The sequence below is a fragment of the Zeus faber genome (assembly GCF_960531495.2).
Source record: "Zeus faber genome assembly, chromosome: 15".
Taxonomy (NCBI): Eukaryota; Metazoa; Chordata; class Actinopteri; order Zeiformes; family Zeidae; genus Zeus; species Zeus faber.
In genome coordinates, this window is record NC_137194.1 from 8062077 (window position 1) to 8087922 (window position 25846).

Here is a 25846-nt window from a genome sequence, read left to right on the forward strand (position 1 = left end):
CATGCATCACTCACAGAGTCAGTGCTAGCGATAACCAACCAGCCCCCTCCCCCTTCTCCCCTCCCATAGAATAGCTCATTCAGCCTAAAGCAGATAACAGGCCCACCCCGGGGTTATACACACACACACACACACACACACACACACACACACACACACACACACACACACACACACAATCTCCGAAACAGCTTTTCAAAATTAAACCCAATGCGTGCTCTCTCTCTCTCTCCCCACACACACACACACGTAGGCATTCTACAAATAGTATCTGGGGTGTCAGAGCTATTTAATATCTAAGCTTCCTCCCACTGCACGCGGGCAGATAAACCACAGCCGGATCGATGGCTCTGTTGACACAAACAAATAAATAGCACATGATGCCAGTGTGAGGCGCTGAAAAGGTAGCCACAAGTCCTTTGTTGGGTATAGGGTGGCGTCGCTCGCCCCCCTCCCACCGCCTCTCTCCCACGCCGCATAGAGGAGGATACATGGCTTGTTTGAATGGAAGCGGCACGTGTGTTTCAATGCAAATGAATGCATTTGGCTGTTCGGGGTGGAAATGGTAAACGCAAGCGCTCGGCTGACCTGGGATTCCCAGAGAAGCGGCTGGAGGTCTTGGTGGACTTGTTTTTCTCTCTCTCTCTCTCTCTCTCTCTCACACTGTGTGTGTGTGTGTGTGTGTGTGTGTGTGTGTGTGTGTGTGTGTGTGTGTGTGTGTGTGTGTGTGTGTCTGTGTGTCTGTGTGCGTGCGCTGCCCAGTCATTTATGACATCCAGTGGCGGGCAGAGAGTTGACCTATCCAGCCCTCCACTTATCCCAGCCTGCATCAATAAAATAGGTTTCAGCCCATTACACGGCTGCCATTTGAATTGGAGCAGCCGCCTTTCGCGTGTTTGATCTATTTTTCATTGTGTTTGTGTCTGACTGACTCGCCTGCTTCGCAAGCGAGAGCCCCGTGTTGCAGCCTATTACATAAAGAAAGATCAGAATCCCAGGTTTGTGCTCTACTCACAGCCAGTGCTCGAATCGAATCTAGGCCATTATGTAATTTGACTTTGGAGAATTATTTTTATTTTTTTTGGCTAATAATTCAAACTGGTGCCTTTGGTTGAAAAGGGACAACGTATGCAAGACTAAAGCAGTAGCCATTAGCCTTGTGCTGGTCAAACACTCACAACCCCCGCCACACACACACACACACACACACACACTCACACACACACACCCTCCACCAGCACCTTCTGGTCTCCTTAGCAGGAGTGGCAGTGTGTGTGTTTTTGTCCCATGCAGCGTGAATGTTTTTGTTAAGGAGATGAGAGTTCACGACCTGCCCATACCACCCGTCACATTCAATTTGACAACCAGTGCACGACACCCCCTCCCCATGCGCAGTTCGTGCACGTGCCCGCACACACACACACACACACACACACACACACACACACACACACACTTGCCTGCAGAGTGGATTTTCAAAGGTTATGTAATTTGGCAATGGACATTTGTAGAATTTAGGAAATGAGGAGATTGATTGTATTTTCTTACCGTGTGTATTTTTATTTATTTTTATTTTTTTTCATCTTTCTTTAATTAAGCCTCGAGCACCAGCCAGATGAAACTTGTCATATTTGGGCGAGTTGATGGAAGTTGTCTTCTAGTGGTTTTATGTGACCAAGTGAGCATTGCTATCCGACACTCGGCAGTGTACAAATGGAGTGGAACAATAACATAATTCCCCTTGGGTGTAATGTTTGCTTTGGAAAGGCAACCTTGTAGCGCTCCAAAAGTCCTTAATCCTATTACTTGCATTCCAATTGAATTTGACTCAAGAGGAAAAATGTCTTTTCAGCAGAGGTAACACCACACAAAATAGCATATTACTGACTGGCATCTCTTCACAGCGCTGCACAGAAAACATGAAAAGCCCTTGGGAAGTGTGAATATCATCTATCTAACAAGCATTTCTTTTTTTCATCATCGTTTTTTTTCTCTCTCTCTTTCAGATTGTGTGTATATTGAGAGTCGACGGCCCAACACTCCCTACTTCATTTGTAGCATTCAAGATTTTAAACTGGTGAGTAGCTGCTTTCTGTATTCCTCCGCGTCCCTCCGTCCTCTACGTGGCCGATGGTTCAGCCGCCTGCCCATCTCTCCCCTTATCTCGCCAGCATCGCTGCTGTTGTTCTAGCGGCATGGGAAAAGCAACTTCAAACGCATCTTTCATCTGCCATAATTGCCTCTGTACCGGCGTCAGGAAAAAGATGCCGACTCGCACAATTTCGTCTTCTTTTTCCCCCCACTTGTAAGTCTGATTAGGGCTGAACGCGGGCTATCCTGGGATGCACTTTGAATTTAAATGGGGTTTTTATTTGGAAGTTTATAAAAAAAATGGGTGGGTGGGGGCAGAGAAAACCTCTGCAGAATGAGCCGTGAATACGGACTGGTCTCTCAATGTGATGCGGGGCTCCCGACTAAGGTTTTTCCGAATTTTAGGAGCACCGCCACAAAATTTAGGAGCACCACTGAAATTAGAATCATGTGACGCACACGTTCATATTTTTTCCATCTTAACTGTGTTCCTGATAAATGCTTTGGTAATAAATAAACAATTTACAGAAATATCAATGTGCTGTTTTATTTTAAAGGAAAAAGTCACAAAGTGAAGTAGGAATTTAACAGAGAAAAAATCATTAAGTAATTAAAAAATATTTTTTTTTAGGTCGGTGCCATTTCAGAGTTTTTTTATTTTTTTTATGAACGAAACTCATTTGTCCTTAATTACACCCCGCCACTTTTATCTGATTGGCTAAGCGACCGTAATGTGACATTGACGAGCAACGCTGCTGGCACAGGAGAGGAAAGGGGCGGCGCGTGATATTGTGGGCGTGGATGTTGATATCGTGGACGCTGCAAGAGCCTCAGCTTGCTGCCTCTGTCACTCTCTCTCACTCAAACACCAGTTATCTCTCCCTCCTCGTGTTTCACATGGTATACGATGATAAAAAAAAAAAATTATGGTATATTTGCAAGTTGCGCTGATGCTCCTCGTTATACAATTTAGTAGCACACTCTCCAAAAATTATCGCAAAATGCGACCAAATGGTCGCAGCCCTGTGATTGCAGTGAATTAAGGCTCCTTTAGAGGGATAAATATGTTTGTCGAAACTCATAATGGATTTAATGAAGGAGGCCATCTCCATTTCGCTTTTAAATGGTCGCCCCCCCCCACACACACACACACAACCTAAATTGACCAAATTGTCTCTTTCGCTGTGCAAATGAACCGCTTTTTAATTTGCTTATGTGAGAAAGGCCAATTCACGGAGGCTCGTCAGTTTGAGGGAGTGAAGCGATGCACCAGGACATGTAAAGTGGACCGCAGGCGTGCACTCTGCTTGATGGTAATTCCATTTCCTTGCTCTGGGGCCTTCACACGTGTCTCCTGGAAGCCAAACAAGCCGGGATGAATGGAATAGGCATCTTTCGAATCTCAGAAGACAAAACTAGCCAAATAAAGAAGCGTCTGAGCGCTGCCTGTCTATTAACGTCTCCATTGTCTTTGCTGAGTGCAGAGGGTTCGTGACGCCTGGGCCAAGCCCCAGGGGGCTCAAATAATGGCTGCCAACAACCAGGGTGATGATGGGAGGTCAGCTTAGGGGCCACAGGCACTCTTTCCCCTGGAAAGTGGAGGAGGGTGTTTATGCGTGTTTATCGTGCACATTTCCTCCATGTATGCCCACTCATCATTATGTGTGTGTGCGTATGTATTTGTTGGAAGGGCAACGGTTGTGCGTTTAAGTGATTTTTAAGGTGGTATTAAGGTGGCGTGAAGGCAGAGAAGAGTGTTCAGGAGCCAGGTCCCTCAGCAGCAGAGCTTTAATTGGATTGCTGCTTGAGACTGCTGAGGGTGGCAGGAGCCCCATCTCACTCACTCACTCACTCACTCACTCACTCTCTCACTCTCTCTCACACACACACACACACACACACACACACACACCTACACACCTGCACCTTGATTAAGAGCGCGAGCAGAGGTCTGGGGCTGACAGAGGTAATTGTCTAGAGAGAAAGCAAGAACACTGGCTCCATTAGCTGACCTTCCTCTCTCTCACCTTCGCTCCCCCCCCCCCCCCTCTCTCTCACCTTCTTTCCCTCTCTCTCTCAACTTCTCTCTCTCTCTCTCTTGCTTGCTCTTCCGCACTCAATGTCTCGCTTCCCTCTTCTTATTCTAGTTCTCCCCCTCCATCTGTAATTAATGAATGGCCATCTGCATGCCTCTGTGTGTTTGAACAGACTGTTCTCTTGTTCCCCTATGTTGAAACTACGAACCCCGGCTGGCCCTTTTAAAAACAAGGTAGACGACTTTAAATGCGCACGCTTTGTCTTCGGCCAACACATGACAAAAGGCTTAGCTGTATGCTAGCTGCTGTGCAAAGCCATAATCTCTATTTACTAGAGCGCCGCGTTAAGCCTGGCTGGAGTAAACCACCGTCTAGCTGTCAAACCCTGACCCTACCCCCCATCATCCTGCACTCATAATTGGAGCACAAACGTCTGCCCTCGGGAGAAGAAAAATGCTCATCCGAACCCCATCCCTCCCCCACCCCCCCTGCCTGGCATAATAGCCGGTGAAATCTCATTCTGTTCCCTCTACCACAATATTTTGTAAGAGGCAGAGCGGTGTTTCCAGAGACACGTAAGCAAAGCCACTCAGCGGATGTTGAATCCCCCCCCCCCCCGGTTTGCCTCGCCGCCACCCCTTCCCCGTCTCCTCTGTTTCCGACCTCCACTGCTGCTCGCCCCACAAATTATCGATTAACCCCCTTTGCAGGCTGGGGATCAGCCCTTCAGCCAGGCTGCAGGGGGGGGTTGCATCGGTCCTGAACATGAAACACACTCATCAATATCACCTCCCCCCTCTTCCTCAGCGCAGAATCACAGAAGCTCCTTTCTCTCCATGCCCCCCCCCCCCCCCAGTCTTTAGGCAGTAACGGTCTCAGCCGTGTACTTTATCTAATGACCTGTGAATCCAATTAGTGGTTTGCAGAAATCCTGAACACGGCCATCAATTTCTCCAGCGTGACTACAAGCATCTCTTCCTTCCTTTCTTTCTTTCTTTTTTCCATTCTCTTGTTTCTGACCTGATCAGCTTTGTTTGCCCGTTCCTTCGGCGGATGCGCAGCGTCAAAACGGTTTGTCAAATATCCCCCGCTGTGCTCCGTTGTTTAAAAAAAAAGAGAGAAAGAAAGAAATCCATTCTGTGACATTGAGGTCAACCTGGATTTGGAGGACAATCATTTTGCTTGTTTTATCAACAGTGGCAGTTTTCATACCCATGGTTTCTTGTGTGACATATTGACTCAGCCGTATAGATCTGTGGGTCGGACAGCTCTTATAAAATGTCTGCCGAGATACAGAGGTGACCGGGGGGAAGCCATTTTTATCAACTACAGCGAGTAATCCAAAGTGAGGGCTAGGGCTAACGCTAATTAAAAAATGTGGAAATGGGTGGGAAAGCGATCAGGGTTTGGCCTCTCCATTAGCTTTAATTCTCCTGCACGCTAATGTTCAGATCATTAGGCGCAGGCATGGGGCTGCACACGGTATTGCTCCGCTGCGAGGGATCCGCTCAATTAAATGGCCGGTGCGCTGCGGTAATGTTCGTTTTGCAGAAAGTACATCTTGGTCGCCATCATCATTATCAGTGCATTTTCGTCCTAATATAGCAACACGAGGGGAGTCCCCTCCCCCTGCTGGTCGACCTTCCCACCCTCGCCGTCCTGCAGAACGTGCCGCAGCTCTTTCCCTCTCTCTCTTCTCCCGGTACAATGGGAAAGTAGCCGCTCAAAGCCACTTGCCAGCGCTCCTGTGTGTTCCCTACAAGGGCAAGTTTCAGTTTACATCTGCTGCCGTGACCTTGTAATCTGTTTACAATCTATATTTGATGAGAGCGATACACCGAGCCTGGCAGCAGCCGCCGTGCGTGTATGTGTGTGTATGTGTGTTTACACACTAGTGCCTTTGTATTATGTACACAATGACCATACATTTGTATGTGTGCCTGTACTTGGTGTTGAACACACACAAACCCATCTGTGTGAGCTGACACCATGTGTCCGAGAGAGGGAGGGAGGGAAGGAGAGCGCTTAATGCAGGTCAAATTAAGACAATATGCCATTGAATCAATCAGCAGCAATATCTGCCTATTGGCCTCCCTGTCACAATCTACTCTCTCGCTCCCTCTCTCTCTCTTCATTCTCCCCCATCTCTCTTAATCTGCTGTCACTCATCTCCGCCTTACTCCTTTCTCTCTCCCATCTCTCTTATCCCATGTTCTAGTCATTGTTTCCATGCCCTCACTCATTGACCCCCCCACCCCTCCCCCCGAATCAAACCCCTCCTCCCCTCCCTGCTATTCTTGGCTCGCTCAGCTGCGCTCCATCCTCTCTCCCAGCCTCCTTCTGCCATCTCTCTCGCTCTCTCTCCCTCTATCCCCCATCTTCTTTACTGTCTCTTCCTCTGTCTCTAATGGAGTGATCTTCCCTCAGAGACGGCGCTGTAGTAGAAAGAGATTGCGTGTCTTTGTGCGCGCGATCACACACACTTGTTTTCCCTTCACGTGTGGACATTTAATTAGATGCCATGTACAATACACTTATCTGACAGGAATCCAGTTCATGTTGCAGACCCAATCAGCTTAGGGCTAGCACATTTTAGGGGGCGGGGGGATATCTAGCCCATTGGTTTTCATTTAGCAGGCCCCATTGTCTTGCCATCAGTGTAAGAACACACTCTTAAGTCTGTAGTCATCTCACAGTTGGGTGACCACTGTTTGCCCTGCTAGGATGAGTCAGTGGAGATTTGTGATGGATAGGGTTTTGTATGTGCAGGTTGACCACTCAATCAGCGTATCCAGGCAGACCTGGATACGCTGATTGAGTGTTTTTTGCCTCACGCCGAGTTCATACAAGTGATTCTGGCCTGATTATCCACTCGCCAACAGGTTTTTGGAGATCGGTGAGCAAAGCCCCAGATCGGAGGCAAATCATAGCGCGCTCCCGTGAATGACGAGCGTGTGGCGTGAACTTCTCACAATGCGATCCGACTCGCAGACGCCGGCAAGATATATAAGCAGGTTTAATATCTGGTCGTGTCGGGCTCGACTCTGGAGTGACGCAACAAGCTACAGCCAATGAGTGCGGACACGGAATGAGGGGGAGGGGAGGAGTTGAGGAGGAGCCAGAAACAAACAACATACCTTTTAACTTTTCTTCTCTGGGTTAATATATTTCTTATTAGTTTTTTTTAAAGCGAAGAATCTAAAAAAATATATATAATAATAATAATAATAATCCTGTCCCGCGCACGGTAACGCGTTATTTCTGGTGTCACTTCTCGCCTGTGTTTTCGTGACAAAACAGGATTCCTCCCGGGGAAAGATCTTGTAACGACTTTAAGATTCCCGATCACAGAAGAAAGAAAGTTGTGTAGTGTGACCAGTACAGCGATCTGACGACTTTCAAAGTTGTGTAGTGTGCCCACGGCATAACAGGACATCTGCAGGACATTAAAATCCTTGAAATAGTATGAAATTATTCACACACACACACACACATAAAATAATACATTTTATTTGTATAAGGCTTCAGGTAATCAAAGACACTTTACATCACATAAACAAAATAAAATAAAATCACATAGTAAAATACAGCAATGCATAAAAACAAGATTACAAGAAAAAAAAACGTCGTTAAATTGTTTTGAAAAGTTGGAAATTGTTTTTATTCAGGGTATTAAATTGTTAGTTCCTAATAAATAAAAAAAAACCGATGTATTAATTTTAATAGGGAATGTGGACTTTCATTGAACCAAGATGAACATAAACATGGTTCCTGCAGATACTTAAGTCTAAAACTACTTAAATCACATTTAAAAAATGTATGGTATTAAAATATCTCAAACAATGTTTTGTTTCGTTTTCTCATGGGAGGTTTTAAATTAAGTAATGGTAGTTAGAGTTAAGGTAAATTATCAATAACCGGTAGTTCACTAACAGAAACCAGAATCAGGTTTGTTTGGAACCCGATTTAATAAAATCCCAATGGGTCATCAACACTGAATTGTATTCAACAAAGCTTATTTAGCTTTTTATTTAAAAATAAAAATTAGGAATTAAATTGAACTCTCTTTTATTTCATAGAAGTGTTTTTGCATACACCTCATGTCCTGCTTGTTTTCACTTGAGCATGGTATCTTTTTATTTTCTTATTTTTTAAGGTCTTAAAGGGACGTTAAAAAGCGTTACACATTGTCATTAAAACGGTCTTAAAATTAGAATGTGATGTTTCTTGCAACAAACCCCACCAAAGCTTCCGGCCCGATTTAAGACTCGCACCCACTCTAACATGCACGCACTCATGTTATCGGAGGCGGCTGTAGTGTGTTGATTTGGATGAATGCTGCCGTGAAAACAATAGGTGTGCTGGGGAGGAAAGTGAATTTCCTTGATTCGACGTGAGTGTTCCCGTCACCCACCTCTTCCCTACCGCAGAGGCTGTTAAGTTGCGGTCCGATTGATTCGTCTGCATTGGAAATAACCTCCTCCTATTGTATTGATGGAAAAGATAACTAGAAAACTTGAAACTGTGCCTAGTGCTTTGCTTTTGACTAACCAAACATCATTCTGTACACTTGGCTGCAAATATGAGAATGTTCTACCATTTTGCCACCATCTGGGGTTTGTCAGGATCTTCTCCTGAATTACCAGTCTGCAGCGTGCATGCAAGCAAGCCATCTGATAAGGTTTCTCATCCACATTTATGCATTCAATTGGTGCTTCTTGTGCGTCTGTTTTCACTGCATTTTCAATTTCAATTCATTCAATTTTTTTTTTGTTTAAAATTGTCATTTAGGCTGTAACTGGGCTGTAACTTTCTCTTTGAGGAGTTCCAAATTGTACTTGAAATTGGACAGAATTGTCTATGCAAGTAATGCCTTTACGAAGCAAAGGTACATTTGAATTTAAATATGTTACTAATTATTTATTATCTTAATATGAATGTGATTGGCCAGGGAAGGAAGTGTAGGCATACGGTAGTGTGTAATATCCATGACTTTCATGCAATTTCTAGGTACATGTATTTTTCCTTGTTTTACAGTTTGAATACATATGACAGCAAAGCTCCTCGGTTTCCTGTCCAGCACACTCACACACACCGAATTCTAATTCAGCCTTCCAGAACTCACTCTTTATCATCTTAACTGGGGGAAAAGCACTATTCGTATTGCTCAATTAAAACGGTTTGATCAAGATGCAAATGTATGTGCATAAATACAAATGCACAAAGCGAGCGGCTCATTTTTCTGTGGACCTTCGTGTGTCTCTAATGGAACCTATCGTTACAAGAATTAGCCCAACAATTACATGCACTCACTAATTCGGCCCACGGCTAGCCTGGCTGCACATATTCATAAAATTCTTCACTGCGTAGCCTCACATTAGAAATCAAAGGTCCTTGATATCTCCTCTGAGCATTCAGAGAAATCCTTCAGATTTTTCCATCCCTGCAAACCCACGGTGGAGTGTCAAAGTGTCCTGTGATGCATGCAGTGGCAAGTTGATGAAAGTGTGAGTAGTAGACTGTAATGAATGGTCTGTGTGTCCCCGTGCCCCCCCCCCCGCCTCCCCTGTGTGTGTTGAGCCATTGAGATGATGGTAGGAGGTTGACGAGGCAGGCTCTAGAGTCGCTGCCTAGAAAGCTGTTCCCTTCTCTTCCTCCCACCCTTCCCCCTGCTGAACATTTTGAAACGCAATTATGGATCAGTGAGCACCGCCATCAGTCGCACTTCTTGTTAATATTTATCGAGTGGAGCAGCAGCCGCTGCCATCTCTTCAGAGAGGGGGGCTGCAGTCATTAGGGGCAATATAGCTGTGTGTGTTTTCTTTTTACTCCATGGTCCACTCGACTACCGTAAAATCAAACGGCTACATTCTGTGACCATTTGGAGGTGCGGCCTCTTGTTAGGGTTTTTGTGTGCGGCCTTCTTAAGCGCCTGCTTGTTTTTGTATTCCCTGGAGGAAGCAGCCGTGATGAGGGTGTCTCTGCATCTATAGATGTGGCTGGTCAGCTGGTTTCTCCAAATGAGAAATCTCCTTGGCGCTAAACACACAACGCAGAATAGCGATTCGTTGTCATATATATCTGCAAAGGACAACTACGGCATTACATTGAATTAAAAAAAAACATGGTACCTAAAAGCTTTTGCTGATATTGTTAATAAATCACAGCTGCATGCAAATACTTAAGTTTAAATGCTTTTCCAATGAAATAAATTAATTATTCTGGATCACCTTTTTATGGGACCAATGTAACCACTCCACTTTGTCAGCAGTGACTAGACCCCCCCCACACACACACACACACACACACACTTGAAATTCCACAGGAGGTGTTATTACAGGTCTTTGTTCGGACAGTGTGAGTGATTTGGGCATGTTAGGTTCCCCTACCTTTATGGGGCGTTCCATTTGAACTGGGAAGTCGGAATTTACGCCCGGAACTGGAACGCCCCATCTGGTCGGACACTCTCAGCAACCCTGACCTCAAAATCCAAGATGTCTGAATAAATAGTAAGTGAAAGCAATGTAGTAATGGCTGTGATCTTCACATTGTTTGTTTTTTTTTTTTTTTATTCTATTTGGACGTGAACATGTAGTATGTTCGTGGACACCCAGAGGAGCACTCCATTCCCTGGTCCAATATTTTTTCTATAGTTGTTTGTATTCCAAAAGTGCAAGCACAGCAAAGGAAGCGTCTCTTGGTTTTCCAATTTGTTGTACGGAAACATGGTCAAGTCAGGTGTGACGTCATTCCTAGCTCAGACTTCAGACTTGTGAAGTAAATGTAATCCACCATTAGCTACAATGGATGTCATTTTCCAACGTGAATCCTTTTCAGGCAGCCACAGTGCCACAGAAGACCCGCAAGAAATAATCCAAGCCCTAGCGTTGACTTGCAAGCCTTGTGCATTTTTCAAGCCTGACAGAGACGGGCATACGTCTCTCAAGCAGCCACAGATCCATGTCTCTTCGGGGAGGCTAGCTAAATTGATTGTCTGCCTGAGCACAGCGGTGAATAAATAAAGCAATAGAAATGGAAAGGTTGAGATAACACAGAGCGGGCCAGAGGAGAGGAGGCAGCTGTGCTCAGCTCAGTTCAGGTGCACTATCAGTGGGCATAAAACCAACCAAGCAACCCCCCATCCTCCTTCAACTCTCCCCTCCCTTATCCTCCTCTCCACCATTTTGGCCAGATAACCTTTTTTGTCTGACCCTCACCCTAATGCATGAGGAGGGCTCCTCATGCATTAGCTGAACGCTTCTCTGAAAACTGGTTGTTTTGCTAATAGGATTATTTATTTTCCTCTGGATAGCAGAAGGCCTGGGTGGGAAGTAGAGACTGTGTGTCCAGTGATCACCTTCCCAGATGGGGAGGGTGTAGCTTTCGGACGGAGGTGGTCTGTGGACCAGCAACTACAGAATTTTCACAAGTTTCTTTAAAAAGCAAACGAATAAGCAGCTCTCTTACCAAATGGCACTAAATTATTCAGCAAAAGGGTTTTTTTCTTGCCCTCTCTCCCTGCATGGAGTTTCCATTTGTCAGGTTAACCTTTACCGGCTCGTTCACATACACACAAAACTTATTCATGTAAATTCATCAGGTCGATGGCAGCACTCATTTGGGCCTCGAAAAACCCATGTGTTAATTTCACTCCGTCTCACTTAGCCATAGAAATATTCTGCGGTGCCTTCGCCTTTTTTTTATTGGGTGTGGGGGGTGTACATCACAAGCAAAATTGCCTCTGATGTCTTCACTAACGTCTGGGGCGAACTCCCTGTGCTCTTGCATCAAGCGCCATCTTTTATCTTGAAAGCGGGGAAGCGAACAGGCTCCGCTATCTCTTTGCCACTGGCTTTGATGAAAAAGAGGCAAAACAAATGCAGCAAAGAAAGGCAGGTAGAACTGACAGATGTACGCACATACAAACACCCAACCGAGTTGTCATATATGGGAGAAGAAAAAAAAAATTCAGGTTCATGTTTAATTACATATTACATACATACATATATATTAGGCTTGTGTTTGTGACATCGCATTAGCGCGAGAGCGTGGCGTAAGGTTAAAGCTAAGCCCTGCTATTTTTTCCACCTACTCCTTTTGTCTTCCTTGGAATCATGTAGCCATTTGGTATCTCGCGACTAGCCTTATTAGTGTAGTATTTAGAGGACAGTCTCCCGGTCTTTGTCAGGTCCACCCGGCACCGAGCGGGGCAACCTGACACGGAACACATTTGCGTGGATTGGTCAAGCTCTAATTGGATTGGCCCCTGCTCTGACACATACTGCTAATTTTACTCCCCTTCCCTCCCTCCTCACCACATCTTTGCTTTGGTCCGCCATTTTTCCTGTTCTCCCCACCCCCCTTTGTCGTTTTAAGTGGGTTTCTGGAGTGTTTCACCGCTGGTTCTGAGCTCGGCACAGTGTAATTTCCAGCTTGGAGGGAGAGGGAGGGAGAGAGAGGGAGAGAGAGAAGCAGAGATTTACAGTGGTATCAGGTTCACACGCTTCCACTGGAGCCCTCTCTTTTTTCCTTTTTCCTCTCTCCATTAAAGAACACATGGCGCAAATTAACCCCTGCCGGCAGAGAGGAAGGAAGGAAGGAAAGTGGGAAGCGGGGCAGGGGCATCGGTCAGAGAGTGAAGAGGCGTGGTATCAGTGATTGCTGCGAGAGGCTAAGAATGTGTCTAGTCTGTACCTTGGATCCTGTAACAGTAGCAACATCCCCGCAGGCCGTCGGCCCCCCCGCGGCGTCATCACCAGCAGATCTGCATGTTCACGCCGGCCGTCTGACATTCTGTGCCGCACACCAAAATGCCGCTTGACTCACGACTGGCCGTGTTATTTGTGCCACAGCCACATGATGTGTGGAGCGTTATCGCTCCTTTTCTCTGTGCTCACGGAAGGGGAAAACAGTTCCAAAAAAAAAAAACCCTCTCATGACGCACTCTGGCTGAGCACAGTCTAATCGGTATTTGTGAACATGAACAAACCCCCCTCCAAAAAAAGAGATGGAAACCAGAGAACCAAGCATCTAATCTATCATGTCATCAAGATTTATAGACTGGAGCAAATGAATGAGACACTCTGGCAGCATGATGTCTGAGCTTTTACACTCAAATGCACATTTGCTATTTGAACTGAACGACAAAATGTACCTTCCTCCGTTGAGATTCATCACAAGTCGTCTGAACAATGTCTGACTTTGACAGCTGAGCCCTTGTGCAGCTTTTCCTTGCCGACAAGAGGTTCTATTTTTATAAAAAATTGGATCTAAAAAAGAAAAACCTTGAAAGTAAGAAATAAAAAAATATTACGGGCTGGGTTTTTCCACTACATTATGATTCATTTACTTATCACATATTTTATATTATTGACATGCTTAATATCCCATTTTAAAGTTGAAATTTGGCACTGCTGTCCTCTGAGACGCACGGGGATGCTTGTGGAAACAAAATGGGGGGTTTTGCTGTAGAGCTTGGCAGCGGCTTGTGACTGGTGTTGCATGTGTGTGGACAGGAAAGTCTAAATTGTGTTTGCCTGCTTGTCACTGCCAATGGATCACATGGACTGAAGGAACATCTGTGTGGCTGCGGAGATGCTCCACCGCACATAATCACGCACGCACACACACACGCGCTATTTATCCTCAACATAGACGCTTGCGCATGGCTCACGTGCACCCTCACATAGTGAGAAGAAGGCTCCATTATCCCTGTGTTGTGTCACCCAGAGACTCGTATCTCCCCTGTCCATAAAGAAGCCAGTCACAAGCTCTAAATTCTCCCTTCCTCTACACTTTCTCTCCTTTATGCCTCCCGTGCTCTGCTGTTCTTCTTCTCCTCATAACCCCCCCTCCCCCTCCCTCCCTCTTTTCCCCTGTCCTGGCCCCCCTCTATATCTCTATCATCATTTCCTCTGAGATTTCCCACCACTACCAGTCAATTTTATTGTTGCCTCGATCTTAAACAGTGTTCCAGCGTAAACACTATCTGCGATGGTAAAGACGATTCCCAGCATCAAAGCGTTGAGCTGTGTTATCCCCTCAGTAGCTGTATTCATTTTCTGCTGCCGCCATTCTCAAACACCCTTTGTTCTTCCCTTTATGGGAGTGTACATAGCAGTTTGGCAGCGTTGTAGTTGTGAACTGAGCAGCCTTTGTTGCTGCAGCCAGTTAACACTCGCTTACCAGATAACAAGGGGGAAAGTGTGTTATTAAGTCCGCTGTTAAATAAGGCTAAGCACTAACTTAATGAAATGATTAAGAAAATACCAATCTCCCCTAAGTCCTTGTGTTTTTCTAGTATTGGAATCCTTATGCCTTTGATCAAATGGCTTCTCCTTTGCCCCTATGCAGTTGTTAAGACTACCAGCTCCCTGCCCTGGTTTAATTCCCCTTTTCTTGTTCTAGAGTTAATTGAAATAATCAGAGCATTTTAAAGACATGTCTTTAATCCAGGTGGGACTGGGTTTTTTCTGAAAGACCAATACATGTAGACCAGCACCTGCAGCAGCGTGACGAGCTAACCTTGGGCTATTGCCCATTTAATAGCCCATTTATAGATCTTGGTAATGCCCTCCCTATTTGAGGGTGAATAACTCTTTATAGGTTTAAGATAAAGCAGCGAGATGTTAAAGCAGTGACCATTTGCGCTGTTCATATCTTGTAATTCTCCTCCCGCCACTCTGTTACTCCTTCCCTCCTCTCTTCCTTCTCTCCTCTCCTTCACCGCCTGATTCTCGTGATTAATCAGTGCCTCAAGGCATTATGGAGCGGGGGAGGGGATCCTTTATTGATATTTGTCCCAGCACATGGACACACGTGTCCAAATCGTTGCACATGCCACATAAACCGAGGGAGGATTTAGAGAGGGGAAAAACACTGTCCTCTTTACTTTGCGTCTCCCCTCCTTCCCCTTCACCACACACCCCTCCTCCTCCTCCAGGTGAAATGGAATGATTTAATGTGCAGCCCTGTCGGAGAGGGTAATGGAGTTGGCGGATGAGTGCGAGAGGCTCTCTACATCAGCAGACGGAGTTGAGGATGGAGGGGAGTGATTGAGACCCCTGTCTGTTTGGGTGTGCTGCTCCCTGCACAGACAGTGACTTCCCTTGTCCTCCCCACCCTGCGGAGCTGGGATACACACGCACACACACACACACACCCACTGATATATCCACACATTTGAAGGCGCACACTTCATTTCTTCAGTGTGTGCACCGCAGTGGAACCTGTGCTTACACACTCCTCTCTGTAGTCTTGTGACAGCACCTGTAGGGGACTGATGGAGCTTGCTGCTAACAGCTGGCTGAATGTCTCTTGTGCGCTTTCTGTCTGAAGATACTAAGTTGGGTCAGTAGAAGGTTTCTTGGTGGTTGAAATGATAAAGAGATATTATAAACACCGATCAGCGACAACATTAAAACTACCTGCCTAATATTGTGTATGTCACCCTTGTGCCGCCAAAACAGGTCTGACCTGTCGAGGCATGGACTCCACAAGACCTTTGACGGTGTACTGTGGTATCTGGCACCAATAGTCTTGTAAGTTGCGAGGTGGGGCCCCCATGGATCAGGCTTTTTGTTCCAGCACATCCCACAGATGCTCGAACGGATTCAGATCTGGGGAATTTGGAGGCCAAGTCAACACCTTGAACTCTTTGTTTCAATACATTCCTGAACAATTTTTGCAGGGTGGCAGGGAATATGATCCTGCTGAAAGAGGACACTGCCATCAGGGAATACCGTTGCCATGAAGGGTTGTACTTGGTCTGCAACAATGTTTAGGTAGGTGGTACGTGTCAAAGTATCATCCACATGAATGCCAGGACCCAAGGTTTCCCAGCAGAACATTGCCCAGAGCATCTGCCTCCACCGGCTTGCGTTTTTCCCATAGTGCATCCTTGTGCCATTTTTTTTTCCCCAGGTAAACAACGCACATGCACCCAGCCATCCACATGATGTAGAAGAAAACATGATTCATCAGACCAGGCCACCTTCTTCCATTGCTACATGGTCTAGTTCTGACGTTAACTTTACGACAGGGGTCAGCATGGGCACTCTGACCGGTTTGCGCCTACGCAGACTCATATGAAGCAAGCTGTGCTGCACTGTGTGTTCTGACACCTTTCTATCATAGCAGCATTAACTTTTTAAGCAAATTGTGCTACAGTAGCCCTTCTGTGGGATCATATCAGATAGGCTAGCCTTCACTCCCCAGGCGCATCAATGAGCCTTGGGCACCATGACCCTGTCATCACAATTTGGCCCATGTCAACTTCAAGAGCTGACTGTTCACTTGCTGCCAAATATATCCCACCCCTTGAGAGGTGCCATTGGAACAATATGATCAATGCTATTTACTTTACCTCTCAGTGGTTTTAATGTTGTGGTTGATCGGTGTATATGATGTATATATTTTAATCGAAGCTCTGTTGGAAGCAGGTGATTTAAAGCAACTGATTATCAAACAGGGAACAGAGGTCAGTTCATGTCCTATTTTCATCTATTGGATAATTCAGTTCAAAGAAATTACATTGCAACATGTCTCTTGTCGTACCAGGGTAAGAGATGGACCAGGAGGCAGGTAGAACAGAAAGCCAGTCCTTGCTGGGTGTTTCTTTTATTGTTTATTTTACAGACCTGGTCTTTTCAGACCGATTGAAAGGTACAATTGTGGGCACGTGCTACTAAGTTGCCACACTCCAGAATGGAGCCCTGCCTCGGTGTCAGGAGAGAGAGGTGAAATGACAGCAGCTTTGAAATACTCTGCTAATGGCCTCAATCTCCTGCAGGTGCGTCCCCTTTCAGTTGCCAGTGTTGGCTCTCTCCATCTGCAGATGCCGCCAAAAACCACTCCTCACTGGCACATACCCCCGCCCGACCTAGGCTGGAACTGCCTGACCGACACCCCCCCCCCCCCTCCCCAGAACAAGAGAGAAATTCAGCCACCACCATCTTAGCCGCCAGCCTATGGATCACTTTGAACTTAAAAGGCTGTGAAGCCAGATACCACTGTGTGATCCGGGTGTTGGCATCCTTCATGTGGTAAAACCATTTGAACGGGGTGTGGTCCGAATAGAGGGTAAAAGGGTGCCCCAGGAGGTAATACTGTAGAGTGCTGAACGCTGACTTGACTGCCAGGCACTCCTTCTCCACGGTGCGGTACTTGGTCTCCCCCTGGGAAAGCTTCCCCGCTGATGCACAGCACCGTGTGTTCGGCCCTGTCCACCTCCTGGGTCAAAACGGTGCCCAATTCTAGGCATCCGTCTGCAGGACAAAAAAGAGAGCAAAGTTAGGTGTATGGTGTATTATCTCCCCACATAGGGCCTGTTTTTTTAGGGGGGGTTGTGTAATTTATTTTTTTATTGACATTCAGGATCAAACAAACATTTCCACAAGGTGTATTTCAGATATTGTATCTTATATTCATGTTTGTCACAAATCTCAAACTACTCCTTTTCAAAAGTACGCACACAGAAAATAAAAAAATAAAAAAATAAAAAGAAATTCATTTACAATTAGGGAGTGATCTTTTCTTTGCCACATAATCATGGATTTGTGAAATTAAAATCAGTCCTATGGGGTGTTACATAGTTTTCTACAGTGCGAAGCGAATTGTGATTGACAAAAGCTGTCATCTTCTCCATTTTGTAATTGTCCATTGTAATGTCCATCTATGCATTTAAATTTGGGCTCTCCTGTGATAACCATTTCCTGGTAAGAGTCATTTTACCAGCCACTAGCAGTATATTAATTAAATATATTTAACTATATTTTATTAATATACTGCTGGTGACGGATACATGGTCTTACTCTCTAGAGTGCACATTTAAAAATATCTTGTATCCCTCTCCAATAGTCCTTGATATTGGAGCAATCCCAGCAAACATGGTAATGGTTTGTATTTTGGATTCCACAGTTTCTCCAGCAAACAGGGTAGTTACTATCGTAGTGGGATTTCTGAGAGGGTTAATAAAACCCCTTATCAGGTTTTTCCAACTAAGCGCCCTTCATTTGTGTGAACTGGTACACTTCCATTAATACCTCCATATCGTTGTCCATTCTTCCTCAGATATAATTATCCCTCCTTCCTTCTCCCATTTTGTTTTAGTGTGTAAATTTGAGTGTGTTTTAAGATTAACAGACCTTTATACATGCATGATATAATTCTACCATCAATTTCTGAATTGTATGCGTTTCTAAACAGTTTCTAAACCGCCATGTACTTGCCACGGTTACATTTTTCACCTTCATATTTGCATAATGTCGCAAAGCTGAGCAGTGTGCCTTCTTTCATTACATTACATAGTGCTGTTATTCCTTTAGCGGTCCAGTCCTTAAATATAGTATCCAATTTATTTGTTGTGAAGAAAATTAAGAATTAAGATTTTTTCCTGTAGTTTATATTCTTTTATAATAGTTTTCCATATTTTAGGGTTCCATTTCACCCATGGGTTATCAATAGTATTTATGTAATCTTGTAGGTTGTAATCAGCTAAGATTGCCTGTATGGGAATGGAAAGTATTTTCTCTTCAATGTTTTTCCATTGAGCATTATATGATGGGTTGCACCAGCATATCATAGCTCTCATCTGTGCTGATAAATAATAAACTCTAAGAGGTGGTAGGCCCCATCCCCCTTTTTCTTGGCTAATTGCAAGGTTTTGAGATGAACCCTGGATATTTTACCTTGCCATATACATGGATCACCCACAACATTAAAACCACAGGTGCTTTTAATGGACAGGTGAAGTGAATAACGTTTTCAAGGGGTGGGATATATTAGGCAGCAAGTGAAGAGTCAGTTCTTGAAGTTCATGTGTTGGAAGCAGGAAAAATGGGCAAGTGTAAGGATCTGAGCAACTTTGACAAGGGCCAAATTGCGATGACTAAACGACTGGTTCGGAGCATCTCCAAGGGCTTGTAGGGTTTTCCCGCTATGCAGTGGTTAGTACCTACCACAAGTAGTCCAAGGAAGCACAACCGGTGAACCGGCGACAGGGACATTGACGCCAAAGGCTCATTTGGTGTTTTTGCACCCAACAGTTCTGGGGACTCCTTGAGGGAAACTAGGGAGGTCCCTTGAGAACTAGATTCTGTCGAGGTCAGCCAATGGGATTTCAGCATGACTTCTGTGTTTTATTGACTCCGTAACTGATTTCGCCTTATCTCACCACCACCAAAGTCTGTTTCTGAACAAATTTGAGGCAAGAAATAAGCATGGCAGTTGCTGAATCTTCACTCAAATTAGATCTACAAGATGCAATTTAAAAGTTTGTTCCGACTTTCGTAAGGCAAGGGGACAGCACACAGGGATTTTTTTTTTTTGTTTCATTCAATTGATGTCGGAAAATAAAATAAATATAGCTATTATAAAAATAATTTTTTATTGTTTTTTATTTTTAATTTTTTTTTATTACTGCTGATTATACTTGGGCTGGTCCCCACCCAGAGCGATGCGACTCGACTGGGTGCACTGTCCTTAGTGCGCCGGGGGCTAGGGACCGTTTTACGTCACTGAAGGTTCCTCTTGTGCTGGTTAGTTCATGCCCACGAGTGGGAGCTAAAAAAGTCCCCCAAAACTGCATTCTAAGAACTACGATCATTCCTAGTTCCTGAAGTGTGGACGAAAAAAAGGGACTGTTCCCCACAAACGTTCTTAGAACTATGAAAAAGTTCCTGTGGTGCGAAAACGCCTATCGATGAAGAAGAGCTACTGTACCACAAATTACTGAAATGGTTAATACTGTCTATAATAGAAAGGTGTCAGAACACACAGTGCATCGCATTTTCTTTTACATGATGTGGAGGGCCGTGTGCGTTGTTTACCTGGGAAAGAGATGGCACCAGGATGTACTATGGGAAGAACGCGCAGCAGGCGGAGGCGGTGTGATGCTCTGGGCAATGTTCTACTGAGATACCTTGGGTCCTGGCATTCTTGTGGATGTTACTTTGACACGTACCACTTACCTAAACCTTGTTGCAGACCAAGTACACCCCTTCATTGAAACTGTATTTATATTGTATTGTATATATAACAGTTGCCTGTTTTAGCAGCATAATGCGCCCTGCCATGTTGCAAAAATTGTTCAGGAATAGTTTGAGGAACAAGACTAAGAGTTCAAGTGTTGACTTGGCCTCCAAATTCCCCAGATCTCAATTCGATTGAGCATGGGGGCCCCGCCTTGCAACTTATAGTATACAGGACTTAAAGGATCTGCTGCTAACGTATTGGTGCCAGATACCACAGGACACCTTCAGAGGTCTTGTGCACGAGGGGGACCTACACAATATTAGGCTGGTGGTTTTAATGTTGTGGACGATCAGTGTATACCTTGATAATATTTTGTCCCATTCATTGAATTGTTATTGGTAGGGTCTGAAATTGACGCAACAGTCTGGAAAATACATTCATTTTAATAGATTCAATTCTTGAGCTGAGGCTAAAGAAAGGATTTAGGTTCCATCTTCCTAATTTTTTTTATTTATAGGCAAATAGTTGCATTCGGATAGTTTTGCAAGATCTTTTGGTATGTTGATGGCCAAATATTTGAAAGACTCTCCATGCCAATTGGTACCTGCTTTCAATTTTTCCTGGTGGGCTATAGTTATATGAAAGTAGTTGGGTTTTACCTCTGCTGATCTTATATCCTGATAATTGACCATATTGTTCAAATGATTGCATCAATTTAGGCAAAGGAGTATGTTCACACTTATCCCTATTGTGTTCATTTTATTTAAAAAGGTGTTAACCTTCTTATGAAGGGACTTTGTCTCGTGGGTTTTTCTACTGGAAGAGTTTAACTTTGGTGGTAAGTGTATATTTAAATCTCCCCCACAAATCAAAAGACCTTCTGTTTCAGTTTTCATGATATTAGTGATTTTCTGGAAGAAACTAATGTCACTTCCTGGGGTTGCTTATACATTCAATAGAGTAACACAATTCCTATCTGTATTCCCCCTTACTAAAATAAATCTGCCCTCCTTATCTCCCATTTCAAATACTTTTTTTAAAACTTTGCTTGCTTGAAATGAAAATAGCTCATCTCAATAACTCCTCTGTGTCCTGATGAGGAGAAAAACAGATCGGTACAGGCCATTCTCTCTTTGTTTTTTATGTTCGTTATCATTTAAATGAGTTTCCTGTAAATATACCACATGGGCTTGTTCTTTCTTCAGTTTTGATAGAATTGTACTGCGTTTGATTGGATTCAACAGCCCATTGACATTAAAATAAATTAATTTTACTTTGCCGCTAGCCATATGTATTTATCTGTCAGTGTATCATTAAAATTAGCAAAATAGAACTTAACAGATCTACTTCCTGAAAAAAAAAGAACAAAGAAACGCAATGAAAAAATAGGTAAAGCAGATGTGATTCCAAGGCTGGGGTCTCTAGTAGATGAATCTGGGCTGAGCTGGAGGAAATGTCTAGCTGTGGGGGAAAGCCTCTCCCACCTGTGGGTTGAGGGCCCCCACTGTAGCACCAAAAAAGGTAAAAGAAAGTCTCTGTACATTACAAAGAAAAGTCTTCTCTGCGTATTCCTCCCATGTATATTTTCTCATATAGATGGGGTAAGGGGAGTGAATGCTAAATAAAATGGAGTAACAGAAAGTCCACATTAAGATGTCTATTTCTCAAGATGAATATAGCACTGTCTATTTTGGATCATATTTAGTTTACAAACACTTTCAGAGTTAATCTGAATTTATAGCTCTTCTGGACGGGATGAGGGCTGTCTTCTTAAAGCTTGTTGTCTTTCCCTGATACTCTTCTCTTGCTCCTCTCCCATCCCCCGCTGTCTCAGTCCTCCCACTGCTTCCTAGGCGGAGAAGGATAGCTGCTCATCCAGGCTCTCCCTCGGTTTAATCACACTGACGGGCAGTCCTCTGTCCTTCATGTCTGCAGTCACCTCCTCCACTGTTTGATACAGCCGGGGCCCGTCCTCATAAAACACTTGTAGTTTAGCAGGGAGTAGAGTCTGGAAGCAGATATTTCTTTGCTTTAACACGCGCTTCAGAATATTCCATAAGCTTCTGCAGGACTGCTGGGGGGTATTCTTGACCGAAGTATATTAGTCTCCCGTTCAAAAACGCCTTCTTTCCCCAAGCTTTGCCCAGAATCTCTTCTTTGATTTTGTAGCGGAGGAATCTGACTATTATTGACCATGGCTTATCTTCCCTGTCCCCGGAGGGTCTCAGAGTGAGCGCCCAGCGTGCTCTCTCGATGTCAATCGTGTAGTCGGGGGGGATCTCCAGCGTGTCTCGTTGTAACTTTTCCATAAACTCCAACATGCACAACCCTTCCCAATTTCGGGAAAATTATATATCCTAATGTTCTTCCATCGAGATCTTGCTTCTTGGTCGAGTAGTTTAATTTCTTGTCGATTTATCACTTTTATCATCATGCTTAGTACCTGTTGCACGTCTATTCGCAACAACTAAACGGAAGTGTGAGAAACTGTTTTTTCCCATAGATTCTGGAAACAAGGGAATCTGCCCTTTGTTAAATTCAGTGTCGTGAAAAAGGGGGCCGTGCCAAGCCGATCCAGGACTTCTTCAACACGGGGCGTTGGCTAGGCATCAATCTTTGACACATCATTCACCCTGCGTTCGTCCACATTGAACCCTATAGATAAGATACCAGTGCAATGAGCCTACACTAGTTGCTGTTGGACTCGTCAATCACTCCCATGTCTAACATGGCCTTGATCTCTGCCTGCACCACCCTTCTTTTGTACTCAGGTTCACGATAGGGCCGTAAACGCACCATCACCCCTGGGGATATTTCGACGTGATGGTCTATGAGGGTGGTGCCCTCTGGCAATGGGGAGCAAACACGGCAAATCTGCAACCTCTTCTCTCTGGCCCGGTGAGAGACGGTCATCGAAAGGGACCTCTGGTCCCAATTCATCTCTCTCCACTACAGTTGTTGCTAGAGAGACAGGGGCTGCCTCCCACCATGCTTTTAGGGGGCTGAGGTGGTAAATTTAGGTAGCCCCCCCCCCCCCCCCCCCCGTCTGAGCGTACAACCTCATAATCAACACTCGCCGTGTGACCACATAGGGCCCTTGCCACTTGGCGAGTAATTTGGAGCTAGACGTGGGACGTAAATGAGGACCTGATCACCCAGTGAGAATTGTCTCAGCTGAGCCCCTGTGTCATATAGATGCCGTTGCCATTCCTGGACCATATTCTCCCCTGACAACTGCATGTATAAATTAAGTGCCTTGATTAGTCAGAATCTTTTTTGTGATTCCAACTCTGGCGGTAAACTGAAACAGAGCCTGTGCAATGCTCATTGCAGAGATGCTATGCAGGGTAACTGCTTCGGGATACTGTGTTGCATAATCCACCAGGACTTACACAAAGCGTCCACTCCGGTCTAATGGCCAGATGAGGTCCATCCCAATTCTTTTGAAGGGGACCTCAACTAAAGGAAGTGGGCGCAATGGCGCTTTTGGAGTGGCCATTCGACCTCAGGAGCCTGCGTGCTCTCCCCCGGAGGCCCCTCTGGCTCTCTCCTCAGCCGCATTGGATGACCCTGCGTCTCCACTGAGCACCGCACACCAATCACATGTCGCCGCCGGTTGTAAATGCACCCCCACGACCTCTTTAACTAGGCTATCAAACCCAGGCCAATCAGTCCCTAATAACGGGGAGTGTGAGGATTCTATGCTTTTTCACCATAGAGTGAAGGTCCACCGGCACTACTGGGTCCTCGTGAATATCCCCATCCACATACCGTATCCTCACCCATGACGCCTCCACCAGTGCCCCAGTTTGAACCCGACGCTGTTGGATCAGGGTTTGCGTTCAGCCCGAATCCCACAGAGTCTGTGCCGTGTGTGTACCCCCCTGTATATTTACTGGTATACTGTTTGTCCCTTCCGGGTCGGCAGAGGGGGCTTACTTACTGAATACCCAGACCACTTGTCCCAACTCCATCAGTGAACGTTTCTGTGCCAATGCCAACTCCAGTACACCCCCCGGGCATCTGAGGGGCCCCCTTTGGGTCTAAAGCAGAGGATGCTGACAGTGCTTAGACACTGGCATCAGCAGTTGAGGTGAAATTATAAGGGAAACAAACTGGGGGGTGTGTGCGTAGGTGCTCCCTGGGCAGCGCCTGCTTGGAGCCGGTGTGGGTCTGCACGGAAGATCCACTTTTCTTGGGGCTCAAGGGGGAAGGGACTGCTGGGGTGACAGACACTTCAAGGCTGGTTGGGCTGTGGCGCCGGATCCAGTCGGGCCGGTTGGGTGGGAGGAAAGCGATCAGTCGCTCTTTCCCGACCTTCTCCTAGTTCAGACGATTCACGCTGAGCTCCAGTTGGTTCTGTTTGGACCAGTGGCTCAGACACTCCTGGCTCAGTCTGTGCAGCACCTCGTCTTTGTCACTCTTGTCCTGGTGGGGTAAGCGATGGACCAGCAGGCAGGTGGAACAGAATGCCAGTCATTGCTGTGCGTTTATTTTATAAAGCACAGACCTGGTCTTTTCAGACCAACTGAAAAGTACAATTGTGAGCATGTGCAGCTACGTTGCCACACTCGGGAATGAAGCCCAGTCTCGCTGTCAGGAGAGAAAGCAGTGAAATGACAGCAGCTTAAATGCTCTGCTAATTACCTCAATCTCCTGCAGGTGCGCCCCCTTTCGGTTGCCAGTGCTGGCTCTCTCCACTTGCAGAAACCGCCAAAACCACTCCCCACTGCCACAGACATGCAAGTCTGATTTGAGAGAGTCGGCATTGCAATAGAAATGCTAATTCAGACAACTAAATGTTGTGAGGAAGACTTGATTACAGCTGTTGACCGCATAACCACTTTATGTCTCCTTCTCTTCTCCTGCCTTTTGTTTGGACTTCTTACCTGTTCGCGTTTATGACGGTACCGAAGACGGAGCAGATATAATAGCCCTGCTGTGGCTTTTTTAGACTCCCACATTGCTGTGGACGCAGCAGCATCGAGCCATAATTAGACCGAAACTGTTTGCTGCCGCACTAAAATGGCAGTTAAATGCCAAATGGCAGAAAGAGCGTGCATAATATAATAGCTCTCTGCCTTGTTACTTTAGCCTCTCCACCGGATGGAGAGTTGAGAGTCCAAAATTGGAGCAAGCCATAGAGGGATTACACAGAGATAAGTGGTTACACTTACGCTAGGTCCACACACTACTACCCTTGCTAGATTCCCCATTTGACACCATTAGAGACCTGCAAGCTGTTGTTAACATCAACGGTATCTGACGAATAGGTGGGGTTTGGTATTGAACTATTTATCTAATGTTTCCACCCATACAGCGAAAAAACTAAAGCTAGCTTTGCCCTCAGTGTGTAAATTGATTCAAGGTAGTAAAGGTTTCCATTGGCCTTTAAAAAGCTGTTGTATTCTCCGCTTCAAATCCCCTACCACTGTTCACCGCTGATTTCTAATCTTCGATGAAGTCGTTAAGGCCCATTGTCTTTGTAGCTCCGACACCCGCTCTCCGCTCTTTCATTTGAACTACCTTGGCTCTCGCTGGACAGAGAGCGACGCGCCGCAGGCCCATATAAGGAGTTTGTATCAGCACTGGGATTCTGCACAGAATCACAAAGTGTCGGCAGCCAACCTGTCAAGTCCTTCCCCAGTTATCTGTAACAACGCCCTGTGAAAAGCCACCAGAGCTTACAACAGCCTATCTGTGGGCTGCACAAGCATGTAAAAGTAATGATCTTCATCATGGTAATA

General features: G+C 45.3%; 1 protein-coding gene across 1 annotated transcript in view; it reads left to right on the forward strand.

Moving 5' to 3' along the window:
- rerea (arginine-glutamic acid dipeptide (RE) repeats a) overlaps window positions 1-25846 on the forward strand; it is a gene marked incomplete at its 5' end in the record, with an annotated part of 95293 nt that overhangs the window by 9930 nt on the left and 59517 nt on the right. Inside the window, one exon of the mRNA XM_080015886.1 lies at window positions 2007-2077. Within this exon, the coding sequence (XP_079872012.1) occupies window positions 2007-2077 (71 nt within the window). The remainder of the gene's footprint in view (window positions 1-2006; window positions 2078-25846) is intronic.